General features: G+C 39.6%; 1 protein-coding gene across 14 annotated transcripts in view; it reads right to left on the reverse strand.

Moving 5' to 3' along the window:
* CPSF2 (cleavage and polyadenylation specific factor 2) overlaps positions 1-25,499 on the reverse strand; it is a 42,981-nt gene that overhangs the window by 15,979 nt on the left and 1,503 nt on the right. For 5 of the 14 annotated variants that reach the window (XM_063643968.1, XM_063643961.1, XM_063643966.1 and 2 more), the window contains exons 2-9: positions 22,334-22,392; positions 17,402-17,586; positions 14,853-15,012; positions 14,668-14,773; positions 13,522-13,651; positions 10,718-10,833; positions 7,335-7,522; positions 6,145-6,435 (exon numbers count right to left, since the gene is read on the reverse strand). In XM_063643968.1, the coding sequence (XP_063500038.1) occupies positions 6,145-6,435; positions 7,335-7,522; positions 10,718-10,833; positions 13,522-13,651; positions 14,668-14,773; positions 14,853-15,012; positions 17,402-17,550 (1,140 nt within the window). In that variant the 5' untranslated portion in view covers positions 17,551-17,586; positions 22,334-22,392. Of the gene's footprint in view, positions 1-6,144; positions 6,436-7,334; positions 7,523-10,717; positions 10,834-13,521; positions 13,652-14,667; positions 14,774-14,852; positions 15,013-17,401; positions 17,587-22,333; positions 22,393-24,142; positions 24,219-24,460; positions 24,685-25,499 lie in introns of all 14 variants that reach the window. The other 9 variants (XM_063643969.1, XM_063643962.1, XM_063643967.1 and 6 more) reach the window with 5 other exon arrangements.

Below are 25,499 nucleotides of genomic sequence, written 5' to 3' on the forward strand. Positions count from 1 at the left end.
GAACCACTAGATTAAATAATCACAGTACACATATACAATGTACTATTATAAAATTACTAAAAAGCTTTCATTTATTTATCCAAAAACATTTAACTGTTTATAATATACCAGGTACCACGTAAGGTAGACCTATATCTTCTTACATTGTTCAAGAAGGACTCAAGTGAAAATACAAGTCTCAGGATATGTGGAATATGTGATAATTTGGTTCCATCTCTCTCTCGTGCTTGCGCGCATGCGCACTCTCTCTCTCTGTCTATATATATATGTATATATATATGTATACATATATATATATATATTTTTTTTTTTTTTTTGAGAAGAGACCTTGCTATATTGCCCAGGCTTGCCTCAAACTCCTAGGCTCAAGCAATCCTCTTGCCTCAATAGCCGGGACTACAGCCACATGCCACCACACCTTGCTCCCATCTCTTTAAAAAAATAAAATAAAAACCAGGTATTAGTACATCAATAAGAAAAAAAAAAAAAACCAGAATATAAGAATATATATGCTTCAAAAATGTCAACAGTTATGACAATTAAACGCAGTATGTAGTCACAGATGGGAACCTGGACAAAAAAGGAAAGGGTAATTATAAAGGACATTGTGGTCATCGGTAAAAGGTGAATGCTGAATGGGGTCAATGGGTGAAATGGTAGGATGGTATCGTTGTTGACTTCCTGATTTCAATGGATGTAACATGGTTTTGCTGGAGATGGACCTTGTTTTTAGGTAACACACACTGGCAATATTTAGAGATAATGATGAAATATTTGCAATTTTTCTTCAAATGGTTCAGAAAAAGTAATATTATGTCTATGTGTATATAAGTGATAAAGCAAATCCAGTGAAATGTTGACAATTGGGGAATCTGGGTATAATATTTTTGTAACTTTCCTGTTTGAAATTTTTTCAAAATTAAAAGTAATGGAAAAAGGGGAATCTCTCTGAAACTATTCTAGTTCAGGGGCTGCCCAGTGGGGTAAGGGGAGGGGAGACAAGTAACAACAAAAAAATTAAACCGATTCAGATTATTTTCACGTATAAAATAAATGGGTGATTTACATGTTTAAGGCCAGGAGCAGTGGCTCACACCCATAATACTCGCACTTCGGGAGGCCAAGGTGGGAGAACTGTTTGAGGCCAGTAGTTCAAGACCAGCTTGGGCAACATAGCAAGTTCCCATCTCTATAAACATTTTTTTTAAATTAGCTGGGCATGGCGGCACATGCCTGCAGCGCGAACTGCTTGGGAGGCTTAAGCAGGAGGTGTGCTTGAGCCCAAGAGTTCAAGACTGCAGTGAGCTATGATCATGCAACTGCACTCCAGCCTGGGTGACAGGGAATGATATGATCCTGTCTCAAAAAAATAAAAGGTTAAAATAAAAAAAATAAATACATGTTTATATCTGGCATCTCACATTTGCCTAATAACTTATTTGAAAATAAGTTTCATTCAGAAAATAGTGGGTTTTTTTTAAAAACAGCAACCTACACAGATGCCTTTTACCCACCAATAATCTTTAACAAAGTATTTACCTCTGTGATTTAGTTTATGCCTGTTGCTATAATAAATTTTTCTCTCCATCTTATTTTTCATTTAAAATATGTAAGATTAATGGCTTATTCAGAACCAGATTTCTAGAATAACCAACTCGAAAATATTTTTCTTCCTACTCCTTCACTGTATTACCTCCAACTTACTCCTTTTTCTAATCCATATCTACTCCAACCTATCAATCCTTCATTGTTCATTTTTGCTCTTTCTAAATGAGTAAGACTTGACTTAGAAGGGCATTAGATATAAATGAAAAAATACCATACTTGGTAAACTTTTCTTATCTAACACAATCAGAAATCTAGTTTATTCCATATTCACTTTTTTGATTATTCATGAATTCAACCAATGCACTCACTGAAGACCTCCAATATGTCAGGCACAGTTCTGGGTGCTAGGGATACCAAAAAACAAGGGCCTTTTTCTCATGGAATTCATATTCTAGTTGATGGTGGGAAGAGGAAGACAACAAAAAAGAAATACATCAGATGGTGATGAGTGCTAAGAAAAATAATTCAAGTAAGATGATGGGCAGCTAAACCAGGCAGGTATTTTAAATCTGTAGTCAAAGGCCTACCTGAGGGGGTAGGCCTCAGGTTTAACCTGAGACCTGAATGACCAGGAGCCAGCCACGCACAAAGCCAGGAAAGAACACTATAGGCAGAAGAACAGCTAGTACAAAGATTCTGATGCACTGTAGGGCATAGAGAAAGTGGAATAAGCTAAGGTCACAAGGTAGGTGGGGATTAGATCATGTGGGATCTAAGAAGCCTGCGTAAGTAGCATGGATTTTATTGAAAGAGAAGAAGGAAGGCTTTGGAGCCATTTAAGCAAGTGAATGACATGAAATGATGAATGTTTAAAAGATCTCTCTGGGAGTTGTTATCCAATAGCTACAGAGTTTCAGTTTTGCTACATGAAAAAGTTTTAGAGATCTGTCATACAACAATGTACATATAGTTAACACTACTGTACTGTACACATAAAAATGGTTAAGATAGTGAACTGTATGTATTTTTGTTTGTTTTTTGAGATGGAGTCTCGCTCTGTCACCCAGGTTGGAGTGCAGTGGCGCGATCCTGGCTCACTGCAACCTCCACCTCTCAGGTTTAAGCGATTCTCCTGCCTCAGCCTCCCAAGTAGCTGGGATTATAGGTGCCCACCACCACGCCAGGCTAATTTTTGGTATTTTTAGTAGAGACAGGGTTTCACTCTGTTGGCCGGGCTGGTCTCAAACTCCTGACCTCGTGATCCACCCACCTCTGCCTCCCAAAGTGCTGGGATTACAGGCGTGAGCCACCACGCCCAGCCCTCTATTTCCTTTTTTTTACCATTTCTATTTTTTACCTTAGTTGGCTCTGCCCAACATGCCACAGAAATATTCTATTTCTCGATCAGGGTACAGGCTAGACAGGTGCATTCAATTTGTAAAAGTTCATCATGCTATACACTTCACGTAGGTTTCGGTACATATTACACTTCAGTGAACATTTTTTAAACTTCCAAATTTTTGGCTTGAATATGTGGCAAGTGCTGCATTCTCTGAGATAAGACAGAACAGTACTGGGAGTAGGGGAAGAATAAAAATTGTTTTGGATGTGATCAAGTAGAGGGAAAACTGCTAGATAATGAAGATAGGAGGGATAACTGCAAAAGAACTATCGCTAAGAAGGTGAGCAAGAAAAGGTCCCTGAGCATCAGCATTAGTTATTAAAAAGATCAAAAACTTAACATTTGATGTTTTGGCTGTTTCTCATTTCTTTAGCATGCTTCTAAACATCATTGTCTATTTTTTTCCAAACTTAAACCATTTTTCTTTTACTAATTCCTCAAATGGTTTATTAGACCTAATTGAATTTCTAGTAATTAAAATTTTCAAATTCAGTATTTCCTATCTGATGAAATTGTTTCAAGTATTTCTGAGTTCTTTTAATCTTGTATTTCTAAGCTACTAAATAACCGCAAAGACACCATTTTACTTTGCTATACTTGCTCAGAATTCTTGCTCAACAATTCTATAATTATAGTACATATATCTCAGATTTTAGTTACTGATGTTATGGTTTTCTTAGGTAGAGTTGGCAGACAGATATCCGTACCACATAGCTTTTAACAAACTAAACTTTCCTTAAAATGACCGCTAAGGGCCAGGTGTATAATCCCAGCACTTGGGAAGGTGGAGTGGGTTAGGGGGTGGGGTAGGGACAGCTTGAGCCTAAGAGTTTGAGGGAACAGTGAGCTATGATGGCGCCACTGCACTCCAGGCTGGGTGACAGAGTGAGAGTCTGTCTCTAATTAAATAATTATATGAGTGCTACAAAGACAAAATGAGAAGCAGCTTTATGATACTGCTTTATGTTAAGGTTTGTCACAGCTTTATGTTAAGGTTTAGTCACCTAAACCTTTGTACAACTCTGGCAGTTATTAACCATCCCACTATATCAATTGCTACAAACTTTAATGATATACTAATTTTGAAAAATCAATAGATTTGATGGGCTGGTTATTAAGCAAATGATCTTTGGGTATACTGGTTATTGAGCTAATCATCTTGTTCCCATAGCAGGAGATATAAGGCAGCAGCAAATGCAGATGCAGAATCAAGTTAGTACATTTAGTGGCAGAAAGATAAAGGAATTCCTGACTCACTGCTTCGACTTCTACATTAAGTTTGAGACAAGATCATGTGCTATGAATGAAGGCTGAGAGTGAGATGTAGGATGTTTGAGGAGAAAGAAGATATAAAATTACCTTACCGTGAGAAAGGGAACATCCTACTGAATGCTGAGTACTGGTGTAGGGTCGTCCCCTTTTGAGATGTGAAGTTATGAATGTGAAAACAAATCTGTCTACACCATAGTGTTTAACTTCAGAAACATAAAGCTGCTTAAGTACAGGCACAAACCAAGCAAATGGTTTAAGTAAAGTCAAAGCCTTTCCAGGCAACTAAAACAGAAGTATAGGAGAGTTAAATGTATTTGCAAAATTTTGATTAATTGTGGACCACTGAGTTTAAGGCTGGAAGGATGACGGACTGTAAAAGGTGAGGTTCATGAACTGAAAGTCCCAATGGAACCGAAGAGTTATTATCATGGGAATAATAGGGAAAGTCAGCTGTAAATTCAGAATGATATGCTTGAGATGGAGATCTGGAAACTGTTCAGCCATAAGAAGGTTACAGGCATGACCACAGAAGCAGACAGCATGACAGCAGGAATGGATGTCTGAGGTAAGATGAAGGAAAAGATTAAGAAATAAGGTGTCAAGTAACTGAGAAGAACTGGACAGATCATACACATGGATGCTAAGGTCAATGAGAATAAAGTCCTGAACACAAGTGGACAGGAAGACTGTGAATCAGGGTCAAATGATGAATGAGTAACAGAATGACCAAGAGATCATTAAATGTCAGAAACATTTAGGGGTCAGCATATCAGGAGAGGTCAGCATATCAGCAGGTCTGAAGGCAAAAACTGCAAATGGAAGATAAGTAGCTAGGAAGCTGCAATACAGAACAAGGAAGACATGTACTCCATTCAAAGTACATGAAACACTGAAAGAAAGAGTAATTACTTCAGAGGGCTACAGGATAAAGAACGTGTTTAGGAAAGAGTCTGATTTAAATTAAGCAAGAGACAGGAAAGGAACCTTTCACAGATCGAGAAAACATTGTATATGCTTACCCTCTGGGTAAACTAGAGGGTACCACGGAAAAGTTTAAGAATGAGAATTTCTTTTGAGACCACCCATGGCAACATAATGAGACAATGTCTCTCCAAAAAATAAAAATAAAAAAATAGCCAGGCATGGTGGCACATGTCTGTGGTTCCAGCTACTTGGGAGGCTGAGGGAGGAGGATCCTTTAAGCCCAGGAGTTTGAGGCTGCACGGAACTATGATAGTACCACTGCACTCTAGACTGGGTAACAAAGCAAGACCCCATCTCAAAGAAGAACGAGAACCTCCAGTTAAGGAACTCTGAAATTTGTGCTATTAAAGGCTCTCTTCTACAGTAATTTTTTTTAAGAGATGGGGGGTGGGTCTTGGCATGTTGCCCAGGCTGACCTCAGATTCCTGGGCTCGAGTGATCCTTCCACCTCAGCCTCCCGAGTAGCTGGTACTACAGCACACATCACCACTCCTGGCTCTCAAGAGTAATTCTGGGGGCCGGGCGCAGTGGCTCACGCCTGTAATCCCAGCACTTTGGGAGGCCGAGGCAGGCGGATCACGTGGTCAGGAGATCAAGACCATCCTGGCTAACACAGTGAAACCCCGTCTCTACTAAAAATACAAAAAAATTAGCTGGGCATGGTGGTGGGCGCCTATGGTCCCAGCTATTTGGGAGGCTGAGGCAGAAGAATGGTGTAAACCCGGGAGGCGGAGCTTGCAGTGAGCCGAGATCACGCCACTGCACTCCAGCCTGGGTGACAGAGCAAGACTCTGTCTCAAAAAAAAAAAAAAAAAGAGTAATTCTGATAAAAATCCTAAAAGAACTTCAAGATTTAGTTTTGGTCACTATTTTTTATACATTATGCACAATGTATCCCCCAAACAGTTTTAAGATAAAGTTCACATACGAGTGCTTACCTCTATTTCTGTAATTTTTTCAGAAGGATTATCAATTAGGAAACGTGCTAAAGTCCCAGGAGTAGTTCTGTAAGTTAGAATGATTGAGTTTTTAGGGTCCTGACACCACTGAATAAAGAGATCCCTTGAAAATCCACATTCCAGGTCAGGTTGGCTGGCAAGTACAACTTTAGGGCTAGGTACTCGGGCCAAGTCAGAAAGACCATGACATAAAGAGAGATGGCGAAACTGAAACGGATTATTTCTTTTGTCTTCAAAACATCTCATCAATTTATCACTCATCCATTCTACCTAATATGGGGGGAAAGATGACAATAATTAGAAATACTATATTATAACTTCAATATATTCTCTAATAGTCAGGGAATTCAAGTTCTATCTTTTACCCCCCACTGATTGCTTAAATTTGCACTGTTTTGACAAGCAGCTTATTTTCTGCTTCCATTTCCCATTAGCTTATCCCACCCTCATTTTCATCCCCAAAAAACCCAATTTTGCATTATATTTCACGTATTGATCACCTTAAATCTTTTTGAAAAGGCAAGGTATATATTCTAAATGAAAATCTTACTCCCAGAAATTGCTATTTCAAGGCAAAAAGCTTATTTAAAAGAAAGAACAATCCTGGCTAACACAGTGAAACCCCGTCTCTACTAAAAATACAAAAATTAGCCAGGCGTGGTGGTGGGCACCTGTAGTCCCAGCTACTCGGGAGGCTAAGGCAGGAGAATGGTGTGAACCTGGGATGCGGAGCTTGCAGTGAGCTGAGATCATGCCACTGCACTCCATCCAGCCTGGGCGACAGAGCAAGACTCCGTCTCAAAAAAACAAACAAAAAAAAAGAAAGAACAATGAATGAATTCTAACATGCATATGCTATGAGGTAGGGGCTATTTTTGTCCCCATTTTACAGTTTACAGACCGGGATACTAAGAGTTAGAAGGGAAGTAATTTGCCTAATCTTTAAAACAGGGACATAACAGAAACTACTTAATAGAATAAATAGGGATTAAATGAAACAACACATTTAAAGCACACAGAACAGTAAATGGTTAATGGCAAGTTATCATCATTATTAACAATCTCTTCAAGAGAAAAATAAAATCCAAAAAACATTTAAGACACCCACTTCCACAGATCCAATCACTGTGGCAAACTTCTTTATTACAAGTGACAACATGAGAACAAACCTGAGACTTAGAAAATTCCACCACATTGTAACTGACATTATTTAGGAGTGCCAATGAGTAAACACCCAATCCTGCATCTTTAGTCCTCCAAATCTGATCAAGAAGTTGAGCAAGTTCCAAAACTCTGCCTGCTGTGTCCACTGCTATTAACACATTTCCATCACCTCGAAGTGTTTCCAGGACATTTGCTAGAAAACAAGAATGTAAAATCCCTATAGAACGTAACAATACTATGCTACAAAAGTAAAGATAATTTTGTCTCTGTTTTTATTAGAAAGACTATAATTTACAAATAAGCAACTACTAGGCCAGGTACAAAATGAAGGAATTTTGTTCAGGTCATTACAAATGCTTTTGATTCTGTTGAATATCTCTTCATATATTCAGTGTCATTAACTCTCAATCTTTCCTCATTGAAAAATTATAAATCAGTAGTCCTCAACACTTTATACATCACAATACACATAGAAAATGGTGTGTGTATCACTGAGAAAATTGTATGACCAGGCCAAATGTAACCAGCCTGGTGTTTCCGGGCTACCCTGGTCTCGCCTATCCACCCCAATGAACTCTGTTATGATTAATTCCCAAATTTATATACATACATATATGCACTCACATAATTATATATACAGCCATCTCTCAGTATCCATGGGTACTGGCCCCAGGACCCCCACAAATACCAAAACCATCAGATGCCCAGGTCCCTCAAATAAAATGGTGGCCAGGCGCAATGGCTCACACCTGTAATCCCAGCACTTTGGGAAGTCAAGGCAGGAGGATGGCTTGAGTCCAGGAGTTCAAGACCAGCCTGGACAACATAGGGAGATCACATCTCTATAAAAATAAAAAAATTAGCCGGGCATGGTGGCACACGTCTGTGGTCTTAGCTATGTGGGAAGCTAGAGGGAGACTGCTTGAGCCCAGGAGTTTGAGGCTGAAGAGAGTCGCGATTGTGCCACTACACTCCAGCATGTACAACAGAGAAAGACTTTGTCTCAAAAAAATATATATCTGCATATAACCTACATACATCCTCCTATATACTTTAAATCATCTCTAGATTGCTTATAATATCTAATACAATGTAAATGCTATGTAAATGGTTGTTACACTGTATTTTTTTACTTATATTTTTTAAATTATTGCATTATCTTCTTTTATTGTTTTTTCAAATATTTTCAATCCACAGTTAGTTGAATCCTCAGAAGTGGAACAGCAGCTACAGAGGGCCAACTATGTACGATACATAGTTTGTATGTATGTATGCCTATAGAATAAAATATAGATCATATTCCCTTCCAACAAGTATATCTTTATGGATTTCCTTGCTCTAGATGAAAGTCCCCTTGGAAATATGTGGTAAAACTGAACTCTAGCAAAAATAAGAATTAAAGAGCTGCTACTTTTTTTGTTTTTTAGTTTGTTTGTTTGTGGAGACAGGGTCTTGCTCTGTCACCTAGGCTGGAGTGCAGTGGTGTGATCATAGCTCACTGCAGCCTCAACCTCCTGGCCTCAAGCAATCCTCCTACCCCAGCCTCCCAAGCAGCTAGAACTACGGGCCTGTACCACCATGCCTGGCAAATTTTTTTTTTTTTTTTTTGTAGAGATGGGGGTCTCGGCCGGGCGTGGCGGCTCACACCTATAATCCCAGCACTCTGGGAGGCCAAGGCAGGCAGATCACGAGGTCAAGAGATCAAGACCATCCTGGCCAACATGGTGAAACCCCATCTCTACTAAAAATACAAAAAATTAGCCAGGCATGGTTGTGCATGCCTGTAATCCCAGCTACTCGGAAGGCTGAGGCAGGAGAATCACTTGAACCCAGGAAGTGGAGGTTGCAATGAGCCGAGATCGCGCTACTGCACTCCAGCCTGGAGACAGGGCGAGACTAAGTCTCAAAAAAAAAAAATAGAGATAGGGGTCTCACTATGTTACCCAGGCTGGTCTTGAACTCCTAGCTTCAAGCCATTCTCTTGCCTCAGCCTCCCAAAGTGTTGACCACTGACCACAATGTCAGGTGTGAACCACAGTGTCTAGCTTGAGCTTCTTAAAATTGGTGCAACACAGTATATTATTAATAGTTATACTTTTAAAGTAGATGAACTAAAAACAATGGTTGAAAACATGTTTAAAAATGGAATCCAATTTTCCCTGCTGAGATCCCATATAGCTTATTTAAAAAGAATATAAGGCCAGGTGCAGTGGTTTATGCCTGTAATCCCAACACTTTAGGAAACTGAGGCAGGAGGATCACCTGAGGTCAGGAGTTCAAGACCAGCCTAGCCAACATGGCAAAATCCCATCTCCACTAAAAATACAAAAATTAGCTGGGCATGGTGGCACATGCCTGTAATCTCAGCTACTCAGGAGGTTGAGGCAGAAGGAATCACTTCAACCCGGGAGGTGGAGGTTGCAGTGAGCCAAGACTGTGCCACTGCACTCCAGCCTGGGCAACAGAGCAAGACACCATCTCAAACAAACAAAAAAAAAAGAATGTAAGATGAAGCAAGCAGCAATGGCCTACTATATTAGAGTGTAAAACACCCAAAATTAGTGGACTATTTGTACCCACATTTGTCCACTTAGCTCTTTGTTTATTTTTCTTTTAGAGTGTATTTTTCTAATAGATTTGTATGAGGTCTTTATATATAGACATATGCCAGTGAGTGCCAGGGATAGCTAGCTCTGTACTGACTGGCAAAAAGAAGCCAATCTTTATACTCTTCCACAAAAGTTAAATTCAAACCAGCTAAGTTTCTTCTTATACAAAAACTGATGGTCACATAATATTTTTTTCAAAAATACTAAAGTTAACCAATCTCTTATGACCAAGAAAAGTGTTAAACAGTATACAGTCATTCCCACTACCATGCATTTCCACAGCTCCTTAAAAACGACATTATACACTGGGTACAACATTCATGATTCTGGGGACAGATAAAGTAAAAGGCCAGACTTCACCACTGTGCAACATATGCATTAAGAAACCTGTACTTGTGGCCGGGCATGGTGGCTTATGCCTGTAATCCCAGCACTTTGGGAGGCCAAGGCAGGTGGATCACCTGAGGTCAGAAGTTCGAGACCGGCCTGGCCAACATGGAGAAACCCTGTCTCCACTAAAAATACAAAAACTAGCTGAACGTGGTGGTGCACACCTGTAATCCCAGCTACTCAGGAGGCTGAGGCACGAGAATCACTTGAACCCGGGAGGCAGAAGTTACAGTGAGCCGAGATCGTGCCACTTCACTCCAGCCTGGATGAAAGAGCGAAAGTCCGTCTCAAAAAAAAAAAGAAACCTGTACTTATATGTACTTCTATTCCCTAAATATACAAAAAGTTACAAAATAATAATAATAATAATGACATGAAAGAATACATACTCAGAAGCTGCTCATCTCTCTGTTTTCTTCTAGGCTGTACATATGTAGCATTGAATGAATCTGTGATAAGTAGGGAAGGCCTGCTTAGCATTTCCAGGGAACATCCATTTAAATGGCTATAAAAAAGTTTAAGAAGAGGAATATTTTATATCATTTCAAGCAAACAATAATAGCTTCTCTTACTTAAAAAATAAGCAGCTTCATTTATAAGGTGTTCCCTCCTCTAACCATAAAAGTAGACATGCTCATTGATAAGAAATCTAGTAACTTCAAAAAAGTATAAAGAAGAAAATAAAAATCTTCCAGGGTACCATTACTCAGAGATAACCGACATAATATTTTGGTGTACATCCTTCTAACCATATAAGTTTTTCTGTGCACATATGTATTTTTTTTATTTTTCTTTTTGCCCTGTCTTATGGTAAGTACTGATATACATATGTATTTTACAAAGCTGATATCCCATATACATTCCTATACACTCAGTTCTATACCCTGATTTTTACCCATGACATAAAAATTTTTTTCTAAACTAAATGTTTAACAGTTATAAAAACATTTTATTGTGTCTACACTGTATTTGATCCTTTCCCTTTACTGATATTTAGGTCATTTATTTTTGCCATTATAATCTTTCAAAGAACATTTTTTATAAAAGCTTCAATTGCATTTCTGATTGTTTCTTTAGGTCACATTCCTAGAAATGTATTTACTGTAATACATAGTACTGCTAAAAGGCTTTCCTGAAAGATTTAACCTTATCTAGAAAAGTTCAACCAAAAAGACTGACCAATTCTACATACTCCCAGAAGAAAATCACCATTTAAAAATAATTTTGGACTAGTGCAGTGGCTCACGCCTATAATCGCAACACTTTGGGAGACAGAGGTGGGCAGATCACTTGAACCCAGTAGTTCAAGACCAGCCTGGGCAACATGGCAAAACCTCATCTCTACTAAAAATACAAAAACAGCCAGGCATGTTAGAGCGCATGTGTAGACTTAGCTACTTGGGAGGCTAAAATGGGAGGATCGCTTGAAGCTGGAAGGTCGACACTACAGTGAGCCGTGATTGTGCCTCCAGCCTCGGCAACAGAGTGAGACTCTGTCTCAAAAAAATACATAAAAATATAAATAAGAATAATAATAATTTTAATGGTATCTAACAAAAAAAGATCATTTAAATTTTCACCTTTTTGACTTTAGAACTTTTGTCCATCTTGCAACTGGTATATTTTGCAGCAAGTTGTAAGTTTTTGGGCAACTTGCTGCAAATATTTTCCTACTTTGATTTTTTTTTTATTTGTTGTTTCAGACATTTGAACCTGTGTGTCGTCAAATCTAACAAACTTTTCTTTTGTAACTTGGTTCATTATTTTTATGCTTACAAAGTCTTTTCCAAATCAGAGATCACACTCACCAATATTGCTTCATTTCTATTTAGTTCTAATCCATCTGAAATTTCTTTTGTTATATAATTAAAAAGACACAAATTGATTTTTTTCCAAAATGGTTGAATCCTTCAATACCATTTACTCAAATAGCCATGCCACAGTTTGCTGTGGTTACTAGGAGACTGAAGGAAGGAGGATGAATGCAGAAATGAAAACTTAAAACAAAAGTAACTATTTTAAAGGAAGGGGTCAGGAGAAGAGAGCTCCCTGCTTCTAGTGAGCAAAGAAAGCAGACTTGAGCTTCTACAGCACTTCATATTTATTGGGTAGAAACAGCAGGGAGGAGGAGGTAACGATTGGTCAGCTGCTTAATTGATCACAGGTTCACATTACTGCTAACAGGCTTCAGATGTGCCTAATCACAAGAAACACCTGCACCTGAGGCCTGACTGCCCTCAGCATTCCTTCTGGGTGGCAGACACAGTTTGTCAGTTTGCCGATATTCTGCATTTATGAGAACAGACTGCTGTTTACTCATATAGCCTCCAGTGGTATACTGAGTTGATCACGACCCTCACTCTTTTGCCCTGCAACATAGCCATCCTTTCCTCATTAATCTATGATTATAAGTGTCTAAAATTCAGTCTAATTTGTCTTAAATATTTCTTAATATAAAGATCCTGAGACTATTGTAACACAAACTAGCTATGAACTTAATGTACAGATAAAACAAAACAAGCCTGTAAGAGACTAAACACCAAAATATTATATAGTAATGCTCTGAGTGCCAGATGAAGTGTGTAAAATCATAACTAGAATTGAGTTCCCTTTCAAAGGGACTAACTTTAAACATACAGGGCAGTCATATTAGATGGTAATTACATTACGTGCAGGGCAACTCCCGTTTTTAAAACTATCAGATCTCGTGAAACCCATTCACTATCACAAGAACAGCATGGGAAAGACCCGCCCCCATAATTCAATCATCTCCCACCAGGTCCCACCCACAACACGTGGGAATTATGGGAGCTACAAGATGAAATTTGGGTGGGGACACAGAGCCAAACCATATCACGTTACAAAACGAAAGAACAACCCATCCACAAAGTTTTGTTAAATAGCAGGTCAAGAACATGTAATTTGATACGTAAAAAATTCATCTCTTTGCAATATCTCCAGGGAGATATCTGTTTTGTAGAGTGTATACTTAACCTGTAAATTTTTAAAATCTCTTATGTCTTATACCACACTACTATGCAAGTAATTAATTTTGAAAACATTCCCTATTTGATGCTTTTAAGTTGCTCTAAATTTCTGATAACCAAAACAAAAACTGTGTTTCTTATTTTTTCTCCAAAGAAAAAAATAATACCAATTGCATTTCCTTTAGCTTTTCTCTTGATATACCTACATCTCCCTCTTGTGGTTGAAGTCAACTGCATAAACAATTTCTTCTTCTCCATCTTTGACTATTTTCCATATTGTTCCACCTATCATATGACCAGCTGGCAGAGGTGTGATAGACAGGCCATGTCCTTTACCTATGTCAACAAGATAACAATACTCAGATTTGTTTTACAACCCTAAAGAAAGGTTATTTACTTCTCAACTATAATATTTTAATAGGTAATACTGTATATGCAGTAATACAAATTTCAAAAGTAAAAATGCATATAGTGAAAGCAGGCTTCACTCTCCTGTCCCCCAGCTACTCCACTCCCTCACTGCAGGAAAACATTCTTGTTACTTTATTATGTAATCTTGTAGAGTTATCTGTGCTTATAAGTACAAGGCTAGAGATTAGATATAAAAGCTAGTACACTATTAAATTATTTAGTATGAACTAGCAAATTTTAATGTGTATTTTGTATATACAATGATCAAATGTTTCCATTTTTGCTAACCTCTAAACTAACAGAATAACTTAAATCTCATTGTGCTAAAGAATTTATCCTGCAGAAAAATTAACTAGAAGCAAAACTGTTGAGACTGTTGTTATTCCTGGGCTAAATCTTCGGAGTCCATTATTGCACCATTTTATCAACGCCAGGGTTCATATCTATGAAAATATCTAATACAATTCTCTCTGTAGATGATAAATATAGACTTAATATAGGACTTCCTGACCTAATTCAATAATAAACTTTTTAATGTCCAGTGCTAGAATTCATTATCTACTCTGCTGCCATAACACTTCATTTACCCCAATCACTACATTTAGCCATCTCAGCTACTTTGTCGCCTCAGTCTAACTGTAAGCTCTGAGGAGGAGGAAATGGCCACATTATCTTTTGTTTATTATACACAGTAAACACTAAATGAGTTTTTCCCAAGTTAAATATGAAAAGGCCTGAGCTATTAACATTTTGTTAGCATTTATTCTGAAATATTTTAAAATTCAAATGGAAGTTAAGAGTTCTGTATCAAGGCAGAATGTGCTAATTTTTTTATTCTTCAGACCATAATGCCTATAATTTTCTCTCTGAATTCTCCTCAGTATTTTCCAGCAAGTTAAACCCCATTTGTCTAAATACTTACTACTGGAAATTCTTTTTACCTTTCAAATTCACAATCTGAGAGAATTTTAGCTGCTGTATTTTATCAAAGGCTGCATCCACATCATCTAATGTAAAGAGTGTAAAATCTTCTGTATTGTGTCGAGACTAAAAGAATAACACAAATAAAGGTGAAAAACAATCACTGAAGGAGTGCTAACAAAATTTTTTTAATTGCTTAAATTACCTGATAAAGATCATACATGAACATCTGTCCCATTTTATAAACAGGAATGGTTGCATAGATAGCACAGTTCAGACCCAACTTTCCGACAGCATACGGGAGGGCACCAAGGTGGAGAGGATCAGGGTGTGACAACAGCACTGCATCAATCTGGTGAACATGCCTACAAGAACACAATCCAAAGGACTACTTCTTGAATCTTTTTAAGGGTAAAGACAGAATATTCAAAATTATTCACCAATTCTGGATTGAAGACTACGCTGGGGCAGAAGAGCAAAACTAAGAGCTAAAATTATGATTACTTATGAATTTCAGTTATTACTACCTGTGCTCTGCATAGCTACAAAAAATGTGGCATAAGGTACACTTAAATATATGGTGTGTAGACACATTTTCAACAGAAAAGAAGGCCAGGTGTGATGGCACACACCTGTAATCCCCAGCACTTAGGGAGGCCAAGGCAGGCAAATTGTTTGAGCTCAGGAGTTGAAGATTAGCCTGGGCAACATGGCAAAGCACCATTCTCTATAAAAAATACAAAAAAAGAAAAAAAAAAGCCAGGGGTGGTGGCATGAGCCTATAGTCCCAGCTACTTGAGGGGCTGACGTGGGAGGATCACTTGAGCACAAGAGGTTGAGCTTGATGAGATCATGCCACTGCACTCCAGTCTGGGTGACAGAGTGAGACCCTGCCTAAAAGTAAAAACAAGAACAAAACCAAAAAAGAACAGTAGACACCACAAGTTGATTTTTTTTTTTTAGATGGAGTTTTGCTCTTGTTGTTCAGGCTGGAGTGCAATGGCACAATCTCCGGCTCACCACAACCTCTGCCTCCCGGGTTCAAGCGATTCTCCTGCCTCAGCCTCTCGAGTAGCTGGGATTACAGGCATGTGCCACCACTCCCAGCTTATTTTGTATTTTTGGTAGAGATGGGGTTTCTCTATGTTGGTCAGGGTGGTCTCGAACTCCCAACCTCGGGTGATCCGCCCGCCTCGGCCTCTCAAAGTGCTGGGATTACAGGGGTGAGCCACCAGGCCCAGCCGTAAGTTGATTTTTAATAGCTATCCTGCATACTATTTTTTTATTTTTTTGGAGATGTAGTCTCGCTCTGTTGCCCAGGCTGGAGTGCACTGGCGCAACCTTGGCTCACTGCGACCTCTGCCGCCCAGCTCAAGCGACTCTCCTGCCTTAGCCTCTGGAGTAGCTGGGATTACAGGTGTCCACCACCACACCTGGCTAATTTTTTTATTTTTAGTAGATACACACTTTCACCATGTTGGCCAGGCTGGTCTTAAACTCCTGACCTCAGGTGATCTGCCCTCCTCCACCTCCCAAAGTGCTGGGATTGCAGGCATGAGCCACCGCACCCAGCCTCACTTAACTCTTTTCCTTTTTTTTTTTTTTTTGAGACGGAGTTTCACTCTTGTTGCCCAGGCTCTAGTGCAATGGTGCGATCTTGGCTCACCGCAACCTCTGCCTCCCGGGTTCAAGTGATTCTCCTGCCTCAGCCTCCTGAGTAACTGGGATTACAGGCATGCACCACCATGCCCAGCTGATTTTTGTAATTTTAGTAGAGATGGCATTTCACCATCTTGGTCAGGCTGGTCTCGAACTCCTGACCTCAAGTGAGACGCCCACCTCAGCCTCCCAAAGTGCTGGGATTACAAGTGTTAGCCACTGCGCCTGATCGAAAACTATTAATTTAAGTTCAAGAACTCAGCTTAGAATTTCAGAAATTATTATTGGTTGGGCATGGTGGCTCAGGCCTGTAATCCCAGCACTTTGGGAGGCCAAGGTCGGTGGATCACCTGAGGTCAGGAGTTCGGGACCAGTCTGGCTAACATGGTAAAACCCTGTTTCTACTAAAAATACAAAAACTTAGCCAGGCGAGTGGTGCATGCCTGTAATCTCAGCTACTTGGGAGGCTGAGGCAGGAGAATAACTTGAACCCTGGAGGCAGAAGTTGCAGTGAGCCAAAAGCACGCCACTGCACTCCAGCTTGGGCAACAAAAGTGAAACTCCATCTCAAAAAAAAAAAAAAAAGAAAAGAAAAGAAAAAAAAAAGAAGAATTTCAGAAATTATTAAGGAGAGGATATTTATATGGCCACATACTTATAACAGAAGAAAAAAAAAGAAGAATTTCAGAAATTATTAAGGAGAGGATATTTATATGGCCACATACTTATAACGGATTTTTGTCCCAGCTTTTTTTTTTTTTTTTTTTGAGATGGAGTCTTGCTCTTTTGCCCAGGCTGGAGTGCACTGGCGCGATCTCGGCTCACTGCAAGCTCCGCCTCCCGGGTTCACACCATTCTCCTGCCTCAGCCTCCCGAGTAGCTGGGACTACAGGCGCCCGCCACCAAGCCCGGCTAATTATTTTGTATTTTTTAGTAGAGACGGGGTTTCACCATGTTAGCCAGGATGGTCTCGATCTTTTGGTTTTTGCTATAAATTAGTGTAGAAAGGCAATATTTATCACATCGAAATGGTATTACAGTACAGAAAAGAGAAGTTGATTTAATAAAAACCTAGAATTACGAAATGTAACTTACTTCCTCAGGGAATCAATAATATCCATAGAAAAGTGCTCATCCCAGCCACAGTCCAATAAAAATCTGAACTCATCAACTTGGAGAAGATAGCAAAGGGCAGATTCTTCTTGGACCCCAGAAAGGGTAGTTAATTTGATAATAGATGTCATTTTTTTTTTGGTCCAGAAACAGCAAGCTAGAAGGGTCTTTCAAATGAAATGAAAACATAATTAAACATAAAAGCACAGTCTAGCATATATAATAGACAAATTGATTAAAATTATTTCAAATATTTAAGTGCATAGAAATTCCATTAACACGAAAAGCAGTTTAAAGGCCCATTTCCATCACCGCCAAGTTTACTTTTTTTTTTTTAAGTGAAAGCAAGTTTATTAAGTCACTGCCAAGTTTAAAAGCACAAACATAATCTAAGACACAATGAGCCCTTTAGTGGCTCCCTAGTGGGGTAGTGAATGTTGCAATCAAATAGACCCATATATGAATCTACTCCTACGTGATTTGAAGAAAGTTAAACTTTCCTCACCTATGTATCTCAGTCCATAAAACATTAGTATTAATATATATGTAAAAAGGATACTGAAGTATTTCAAATAATGTATAAATCACCTATAACAGATACTACTGCATCGAAGTTCCTCAATAAATAAATGTTTAGGAATTAATGAACTCATCCTTCAAGATGAATCTGTTCCTCTTTTATCTTGCTTTGTGATGGCACTGATTTCACTGTATTACAATGATTAGTTTACATGTCTTTCTCTCCTATTAATTAGACCAGTGGTCCTTAAATAGACCCCCTTGAGAATCTGATAAAAACCTATGCACCCTCCCCTCCCCCCCACCAACTCTTAACACACCCAAACAAAAAGCAAGAGTACATATACACGGAGAAATTCACAAACTTTTCAGGGAGTTTAACATTAAGAACCCTTGCATTGGAATGTGAGCAACTAAAAAACATAGGTGGCATGTTTGCAACTCCCTAAATGGAATCTGATGCACGCTCAACATATATCTGATGGAATGCAAATTGGGATGCCTACTACCTATACTTCAGGAAAATATAACATGAACACATCTATAGGCCAGGCACGGTGGCTCATGCCTGTGATCCCAGCACTTTGGGAAGCCAACGCAAGAAGACTGCTAGAGTTCAGGAGTTTGAGACCAGCCTGGGCAATGTAGTGAGATCCTGTCTCTACAAAGAAAAAAATAAGAATACTGGCTGGTGGCATGTACCTGTAGTCCCAGCTACTCAGAAGGCCTAGATGAGAGAATTGCTGGAGCCCAAGAGTTCAAGGTTACTGTGAGTTATGAGTGCGCCACTAGACTGGGCACAGAGTGAGACCCTAAAATGTACCCTACACCGGGCAACAGAGTGAGACTTTGTATTTAAAAAATAAATAAAATAAAATATATACATTTTTTAAAAATGGGATTTAGAACCTGGAACTATGTGCTATTAAACAGAAGTTATGAAAATATTCATTAACAAAGTTCAACTCCACAGCAACATTTCAGATTTTAGCTCCCTAAAATAAATGAGCTTTTCCTGGCTAACTATGCAAGGAGGAGAGAAGGCCACCGAGTTACCTAATAATTTCTTACCACTACTCAAGCCATCAACAAACTAAGGTAAACTGAATATCCACCTTTCATAAGAGGCTGACAGGGGCTGCTAAACCCACTACATCTCCCAGCTTTGTTTATCTGAGTGACAGCCAAAATCACAAGACTGCTAGGTTATCAATTATCAACAATGTGTATGTACATCTCTCAGTAAGACCTAATCCCCTACCTCTTCTCCCTCTCAGATCGTTTCAGGATGCTCTCTGGAACTATGATTATACTCACCTGTAACTGCAACTGCTTCTCTGAAAATCTCTTCACCTGCTTGTCTTCCCAGGTACCTGGCTGTTCCCTAACCATACTTTCTCTTACAGCCTTCTCAAGGTTTTTTGTTGTTGTTTTAACTTCTTGTATCCCCTGTACTTGAAAAGCAGGAGGTATGTGTTCCTTGCTCCTCACTGCAGCTTCTAAACCATGTCTTCTCCTTCCTTTCAAATAGTCTGGTCCCATTAAAGCTCTTGCCACCCAGCAGTTCACTATTAGTCTTCCACATTTCCTCTTCACTATGGCATTAACCTGGCCTCATTCACTGAGGACTTTTACATGACCCATTGTTCCTCTCAGTAACTTCAATACTGACCTTTGGTTCCTTGACTTCCTCAACTCCAATAATCTTCATTTCACTTCAGCCACCCACCACTACGATTACACCTGAGATCTTATCACTACCAGTAACTGTACTACTTTCAAAATTTCACTTCAAGCATCTCATTCTCTAACACCTTACTTACTCTAGTATTCCCATTGCAAAAATCCTCTGGGCTCAGTGGTATCTCTCTAATTCGCTGACTACTTTTTCCCTATCCATGACCCCCTCCTGTTTTTACTCAGGTCCTCATCTTCAATTCATGATCTGTTAAGATTATTTGCAAACACTCAAATGTCTTGCTCCTCTAGTCCTTCTCTCTACTAGGCTGGCAAAACCCCAGTCCTGATTAACTCCAATTGTGCGGGGGTCGGGGGGATGGGATATGGAGGAGAATTACAGCTGTGCTATTTGCTTTTTTTTTGAGACGGAGTCTCACTCTGTTGCCAGGCTGGAGTACAGTGTCACAATCTTGGCTCACTGCAACCTCCATCTCCCGGGTTCAAGTGATTCTCCTGCCTCAGCCACCCGAGTAGCTGTGACTACGGGCATGCGCCACCACGCCCAGCTAATTCTTTTTAGTAGAGATGGGGTTTCACCATGTTGGCCACAATGATCTCCATCTCTTGACCTCATGATCCACCAGGCCCATTTTTTTTCTTTTTTTTTTTGAGACAGAGTTTCACTCTTGTCACCCAGGCTGGTGTACAGTGGCAAGATCTCAGCTCACTGCAACCTCCACCTCCTGGGTTCAAGTATTTCCCCTGCCTCAGCCTCCCGAGTAGCTGGGATTACAGTGACCCACCACCACACCTGGCTAATGCTATTTGCTCTTTAAATTCATGGCCAAAGGCCTCAAACAGGCCGTAAGTATTACCCTTCAATCTGACTTTTCTTAGTAGGTTGACTTTCAATTTCTGAGACTACTATTCCACACCTCCTCCTCTTCGTTCAAAGATCACCCATGCCTCCCTCCACCCTAGTCTCAGCTGATAATCTCATTTCATTCTTCAATCAGAAAATAAAATTAGACAATAATTTCTCATTTTCCAGATACTACATCTATTAACCTATCTGCATGTACACTGTTGGGTCTCCTGTTGTATAGAATAGTCCTGCTCCCACCCAAGGCCAATCCCTCTATGTGTGCCATTGATCCCATTCTTATTTACCTTCGGAAAGACTTGACATCTTCAGTCATTCACTCTTTCCCCTGCATCAACATATCACTGATGCATCATTCCCACAAGCTTATAAAAATACTCTAGAATTTCCCAACTTATAAGAACCCTCTCTTAACCCTTCAACCTCCAACAACCACTGCATCATTTTTGGGTTTCCCTTTCACAGCAAAACTTCTCAGAATATTTGTCCACAGATATATCTCCACTTCCTCACCTCCCATTTGCACTAAGTCTGAGAAGCCAGAGAAATGTCCATTGGCTTAAGTTGTATAGAGGTTTATCAATGACCTTTATAAAACACTTCCAGTGATATACTTTCATAACAACTAATTATATTCCTCAAATTTTCTTCTCTTCACTGTGACCAAAACCTCTAACTTGTTTATATATTTTCCCTGTCTGTTATTCTGAGTCATTCTCAGAGACAGTCATTCTCTGACCACCCTAAAGTCCTTCTTCACGTCCATTACAACATCATTCTATGTCCCTCAAAATACTTAGTGCTCTGTAATTGCTACTTATTTATTTACTTGCTTTGTCTGTCACCTTCTCCCCTCCTGTGCCCACACTGGAATGTAGACTCCATGACGGTAAAGACCTTCTGTTTTCATCACAGTTACATTCCAGCGCCTCCACAGTGCCTAACATACAGTGGTAGCCGATAAATGTTTCTTAAAGGAAGGAACGGGGCATGGCTAGTATTAAATAAGCTCACTGTCCTTACCACACCATAAACAGAACCCATCTACATGTATTTGCCCTTGCTTGGGAGAGCTCTTTGAGTACAGGAGTTGGCTTGATCCATTTTTTTATCCTTGGTACATTAGCACATCCCTGCACATAGTGGTTGTTCAATAAATAACTGTTGGTAAGTTAAAATTTAAAATATATTGACTTGTTTTTGTTTCCTGAAACAGGATCTTGCTCTGGTACCCAGGCTGGAGTGCAGTGGTGCAATCATGGCTCATTTGCAGCTTCAACCTCCTGGGCTCAAGTGATCCTCTCACCTCAGCCTCCTGGGTAGCTGGGACTACAGGCACACACCACCACACTCGGCTAATTTTTTGTAGAGACAGCATTTCACTACGTTGCCCAGGCTGGTCTTTAACTCCTGGGCTCAAGCGATCTGCCCACCTTGGCCTCTCAAAATGCTGGAATTACAGGTGTGAGACAGCACGCCTAGCCTTCATGTGTTCTTATTTGGGGTACAAAGACATTAATTCTCTATTTGATGAAAAACGTTTATAAATACTATTTTGGAAAGGACCTTGGAAATTATCCCTGTCAAAAAGCTTACTGTACCACAATTATATTAATGGCCTAAGGGAAACTCTTTTCTACTTAAGTCTTCCTTAATTCCCACTTTCTTCATTTAGATTATGAAGTAACATGCAAGGTATCTTGCAGCTAGAACTGAGTAAGTTCATATTAAAACTGTTTTGCAGACAGACCAATATTTCAACAGATGAAAAGATATTTTCACTACAATTATTCATAATAAAGCTATATCTTTATCAAACATTCACTACTTACTGATATCTCAGTCGTATATATGATGAAACACCAGGAATTCTGAAGAGTTCTTTATTAATCTAAAAAATAAATAAAAGCCTTATGAATGTGGTATTATGATTTCATTCTGTTTATAATTATGGTGTTTAATTTGTATCTTGCCCTAAGGCATCAGGAGCAGCGCAAGTAGTATAATATGTGGTCCTTTTTTAAAAAAGAGATCTGTCATAATTTTAGGAATCTTAAGCTTACATAAACAGATAATAAAAGACATAAAAATATTTAGGAAGTTTTTTTTTTAAGTTGACATTACCTTATGTTATTGAGAATCATAGAAGAGGTGGGATTTAAGATTACTCACTAAGGATCGGTAAGACATGGGTAGAAACAAAGAGAAGGTACTCAAAACAGAGGAATAACAGGAGTAAAGGAGTACCAGAGATCTCAGATCTCTGCACTTTTGAGTAAGTTTTAAAGTACCAGTGAAAAAACTAGCCTGGCACACATTCACAAAAGCAAAAAATAAAAGATAAGGCCTAATGAACAGAAAGGGGCCAGATAACGAAAGGCCTTGGAAACTGAACCTAGTCCTGCAGGCAACAGAAATACTTTAAGACTCATTATCAAGTAGAAAGATGGCATGATACAGGTAATTCTGTATTTTGGTTGGGGATATTAGCTGGTGTGTATGATTGATACGATACAGAAAGCAGGGAGATAAAAAGAGAAAGTATTTAGTGGACTACTCCCTCCTAACTTTGCTGATTCTATCTTGGGACCAAATTTCTTCAGTCTCAAATTGTATTTTATAGCTCTGCGACATTAATATATTAGTTGTTATCTAAGTAACCAAGGCTTGAAATGCTACATGCTGATTCTTCACTTCTGGGACAGTCTATTATTACCAGCTCCTGATTATTCTTCCCTCAGGAATGCTTTGCACATCATTCCCTTTCTATTCCACTGCCAGTACCCTAATACAGGAAAGGCCTCACTACCTGATGTTTGGGTTTCTCAGTTTCTCTGCCTCCAGTCTTTCCTCCCTTCATCCAACCTAAACACTGCTACCAGATTCATCTCCAGAAATATCCTGCACCTATTATCCCTTGCTCAGAAATCTCTGAAGGCTTCTTACTGCTTGAGAAAAGACAAACCAAATGCCTTAACTGGCAATGGAGGTTGCCAGGAAGCCACCCTGACATCACTGCTCAATGTCTTCAGGCCCAGCTCATATTCCACCTCCTTACAAATTCCCACATCTAGTCTAGACTAGAACAGCTCTGTCAACAGACATATAATGCATGCCACAAATGTACTTTTTAATTTCTTCATGGCCACATGGAAAAGTGAAAAAGAAATGGGTGAATTTTAATGTATTTTATTTAACCCAATAGAACCAAAACATTATTTCAACATGTAATCATGTTGAATATTTTACATTTTCATATTAAATCTTCAAAATCCACTGTGTATTTTATATTTACAGCACATTTCAACTAGACTAACCACATCTGAAGTGCTCAATAGCTACATGTGGCTAGAGACTACTGTATCAGTGCAGATCTAGACTCCAGACTATAAAAATCAATGCTTTACACTATAGAGCATCATGTCGTCACCCTTAAAGTGCAGGTTGGCACCATCCTATGTTTATGTACATGTCTCAGACTAAGTTTTAATAGTATTGCCAACCATTTACTCTCCCAGACTAAAAATTCAAGTCACCTTCTTACCATTAACTTAGCGGTCAGCAGGTGAATCCCATTTGACATTTACTTAGTGTCTGACCTCCTTCATGTCCTGCCTCCGTGGAGGCCCTCATTGCCTTACCTGAATGATTGCCAATTTCCTTTCATCTAGTTTTTCTGTTCCCAGTTGATCCTCCATAGAGCTGTCAGAGACCATCCTAAAAAAACAAATATCCTCCTGCTCACTCCTTGCACCAAATATCCACTGGATTCCTGCTAACTACTGAATAAAATCTAAACTCCCTATTGGAAACCAAGATCCTTCACAAGCTGATCTTAACCTACCTCTTGCTTCACCAATCACTCGTGCACTAAATGCTTAAGCAGGTTGATTATCCCACTCTCCCTAAGTATGCTAAAGCTCAAAGCTCTGTATTCCTGTACTGAATCCCGAAATTACCTTCTCCTGTTGAGCTCAGCAAATTCCTTTTGATGCTACATGATCCAGCTGACATATTTACTCCTTTATAAAGCCTTTTTGTTGCCCTAGGCAAAGTTAGTTATTTTGTTATAAAGGAGGCACATAAAGTATTTCTTGAATGAATGTTCAATGTAGAGGAGTAAAAGTGATCATCTTTGTATATCCAATACCAACTTCAGTGGTCAAGGCAGCATAAATGGGTACTGCAAGAAGGAATGAAGCCTCATCATATCATAAATTGCTTCAGAGCACTGGTTTTGACAGATACTACTTCATCGCAAATATCTCACAGTTACTAGCCCTCTTCATAATGATCGTGCATGTTGCCGGGCGCGGTGGCTTGCGCCTGTAATCTCAACACTTTGGGAGACCCAGGAGGGCAGATCGCTTGAGCTCAGGAGTTCCGGACCAGCCTGGGCAACATGACAAAACCCCTTCTCTACTAAAAACACAAAAAAGTAGCCGGGCGCGGTGGCTGCGCTGGTGACCACAGCTACTTGGGAGACTGAGGTGGGAGGATTGCTTGAGCCCAGGAGGCGGAAGTCGCAGTGAGCTGAGATGGCACCACTGCACTCCAGCCTGGGGAACAGAGCGAGACCCCGTCTCAAATAATAAATCGGCCGAGTGCGTTGGCTCACGCCTGTAATCCCAGCACTTTGGGAGGCCGAGGCGGGCGGATCATCCCGGCCAACAAGGTGAAACCCTGTCTCTACTAAAACTACAAAAAATAGCTGGGCGTGGTGGTGCGCGCCTGTAGTCCCAGCTACTCGGGAGTCTGAGGCAGGAGAATCACTTGAACCCGGGAGGTAGAGGTTGCAGTGAGCCGAGAATCGTGCCACTGCACTCCAGCCTGGGCGACAGAGCGAGATTCCTTCCCAAAAATAAAAAATCAAAAATCATGACCGTGCATGTTGATGACAACTAAGGTGAACTAAGCAAAATCCAAGGGAAAACAGAGGAGTTTGGGTTAGCCCTGGAGCTCACTGAGTGGGGAAGTCTCTTCCTGGTCAGTTGAGGG

The sequence above is a fragment of the Symphalangus syndactylus genome, chromosome 8 (assembly GCF_028878055.3).
Source record: "Symphalangus syndactylus isolate Jambi chromosome 8, NHGRI_mSymSyn1-v2.1_pri, whole genome shotgun sequence".
Lineage (NCBI taxonomy): Eukaryota > Metazoa > Chordata > Mammalia > Primates > Hylobatidae > Symphalangus > Symphalangus syndactylus.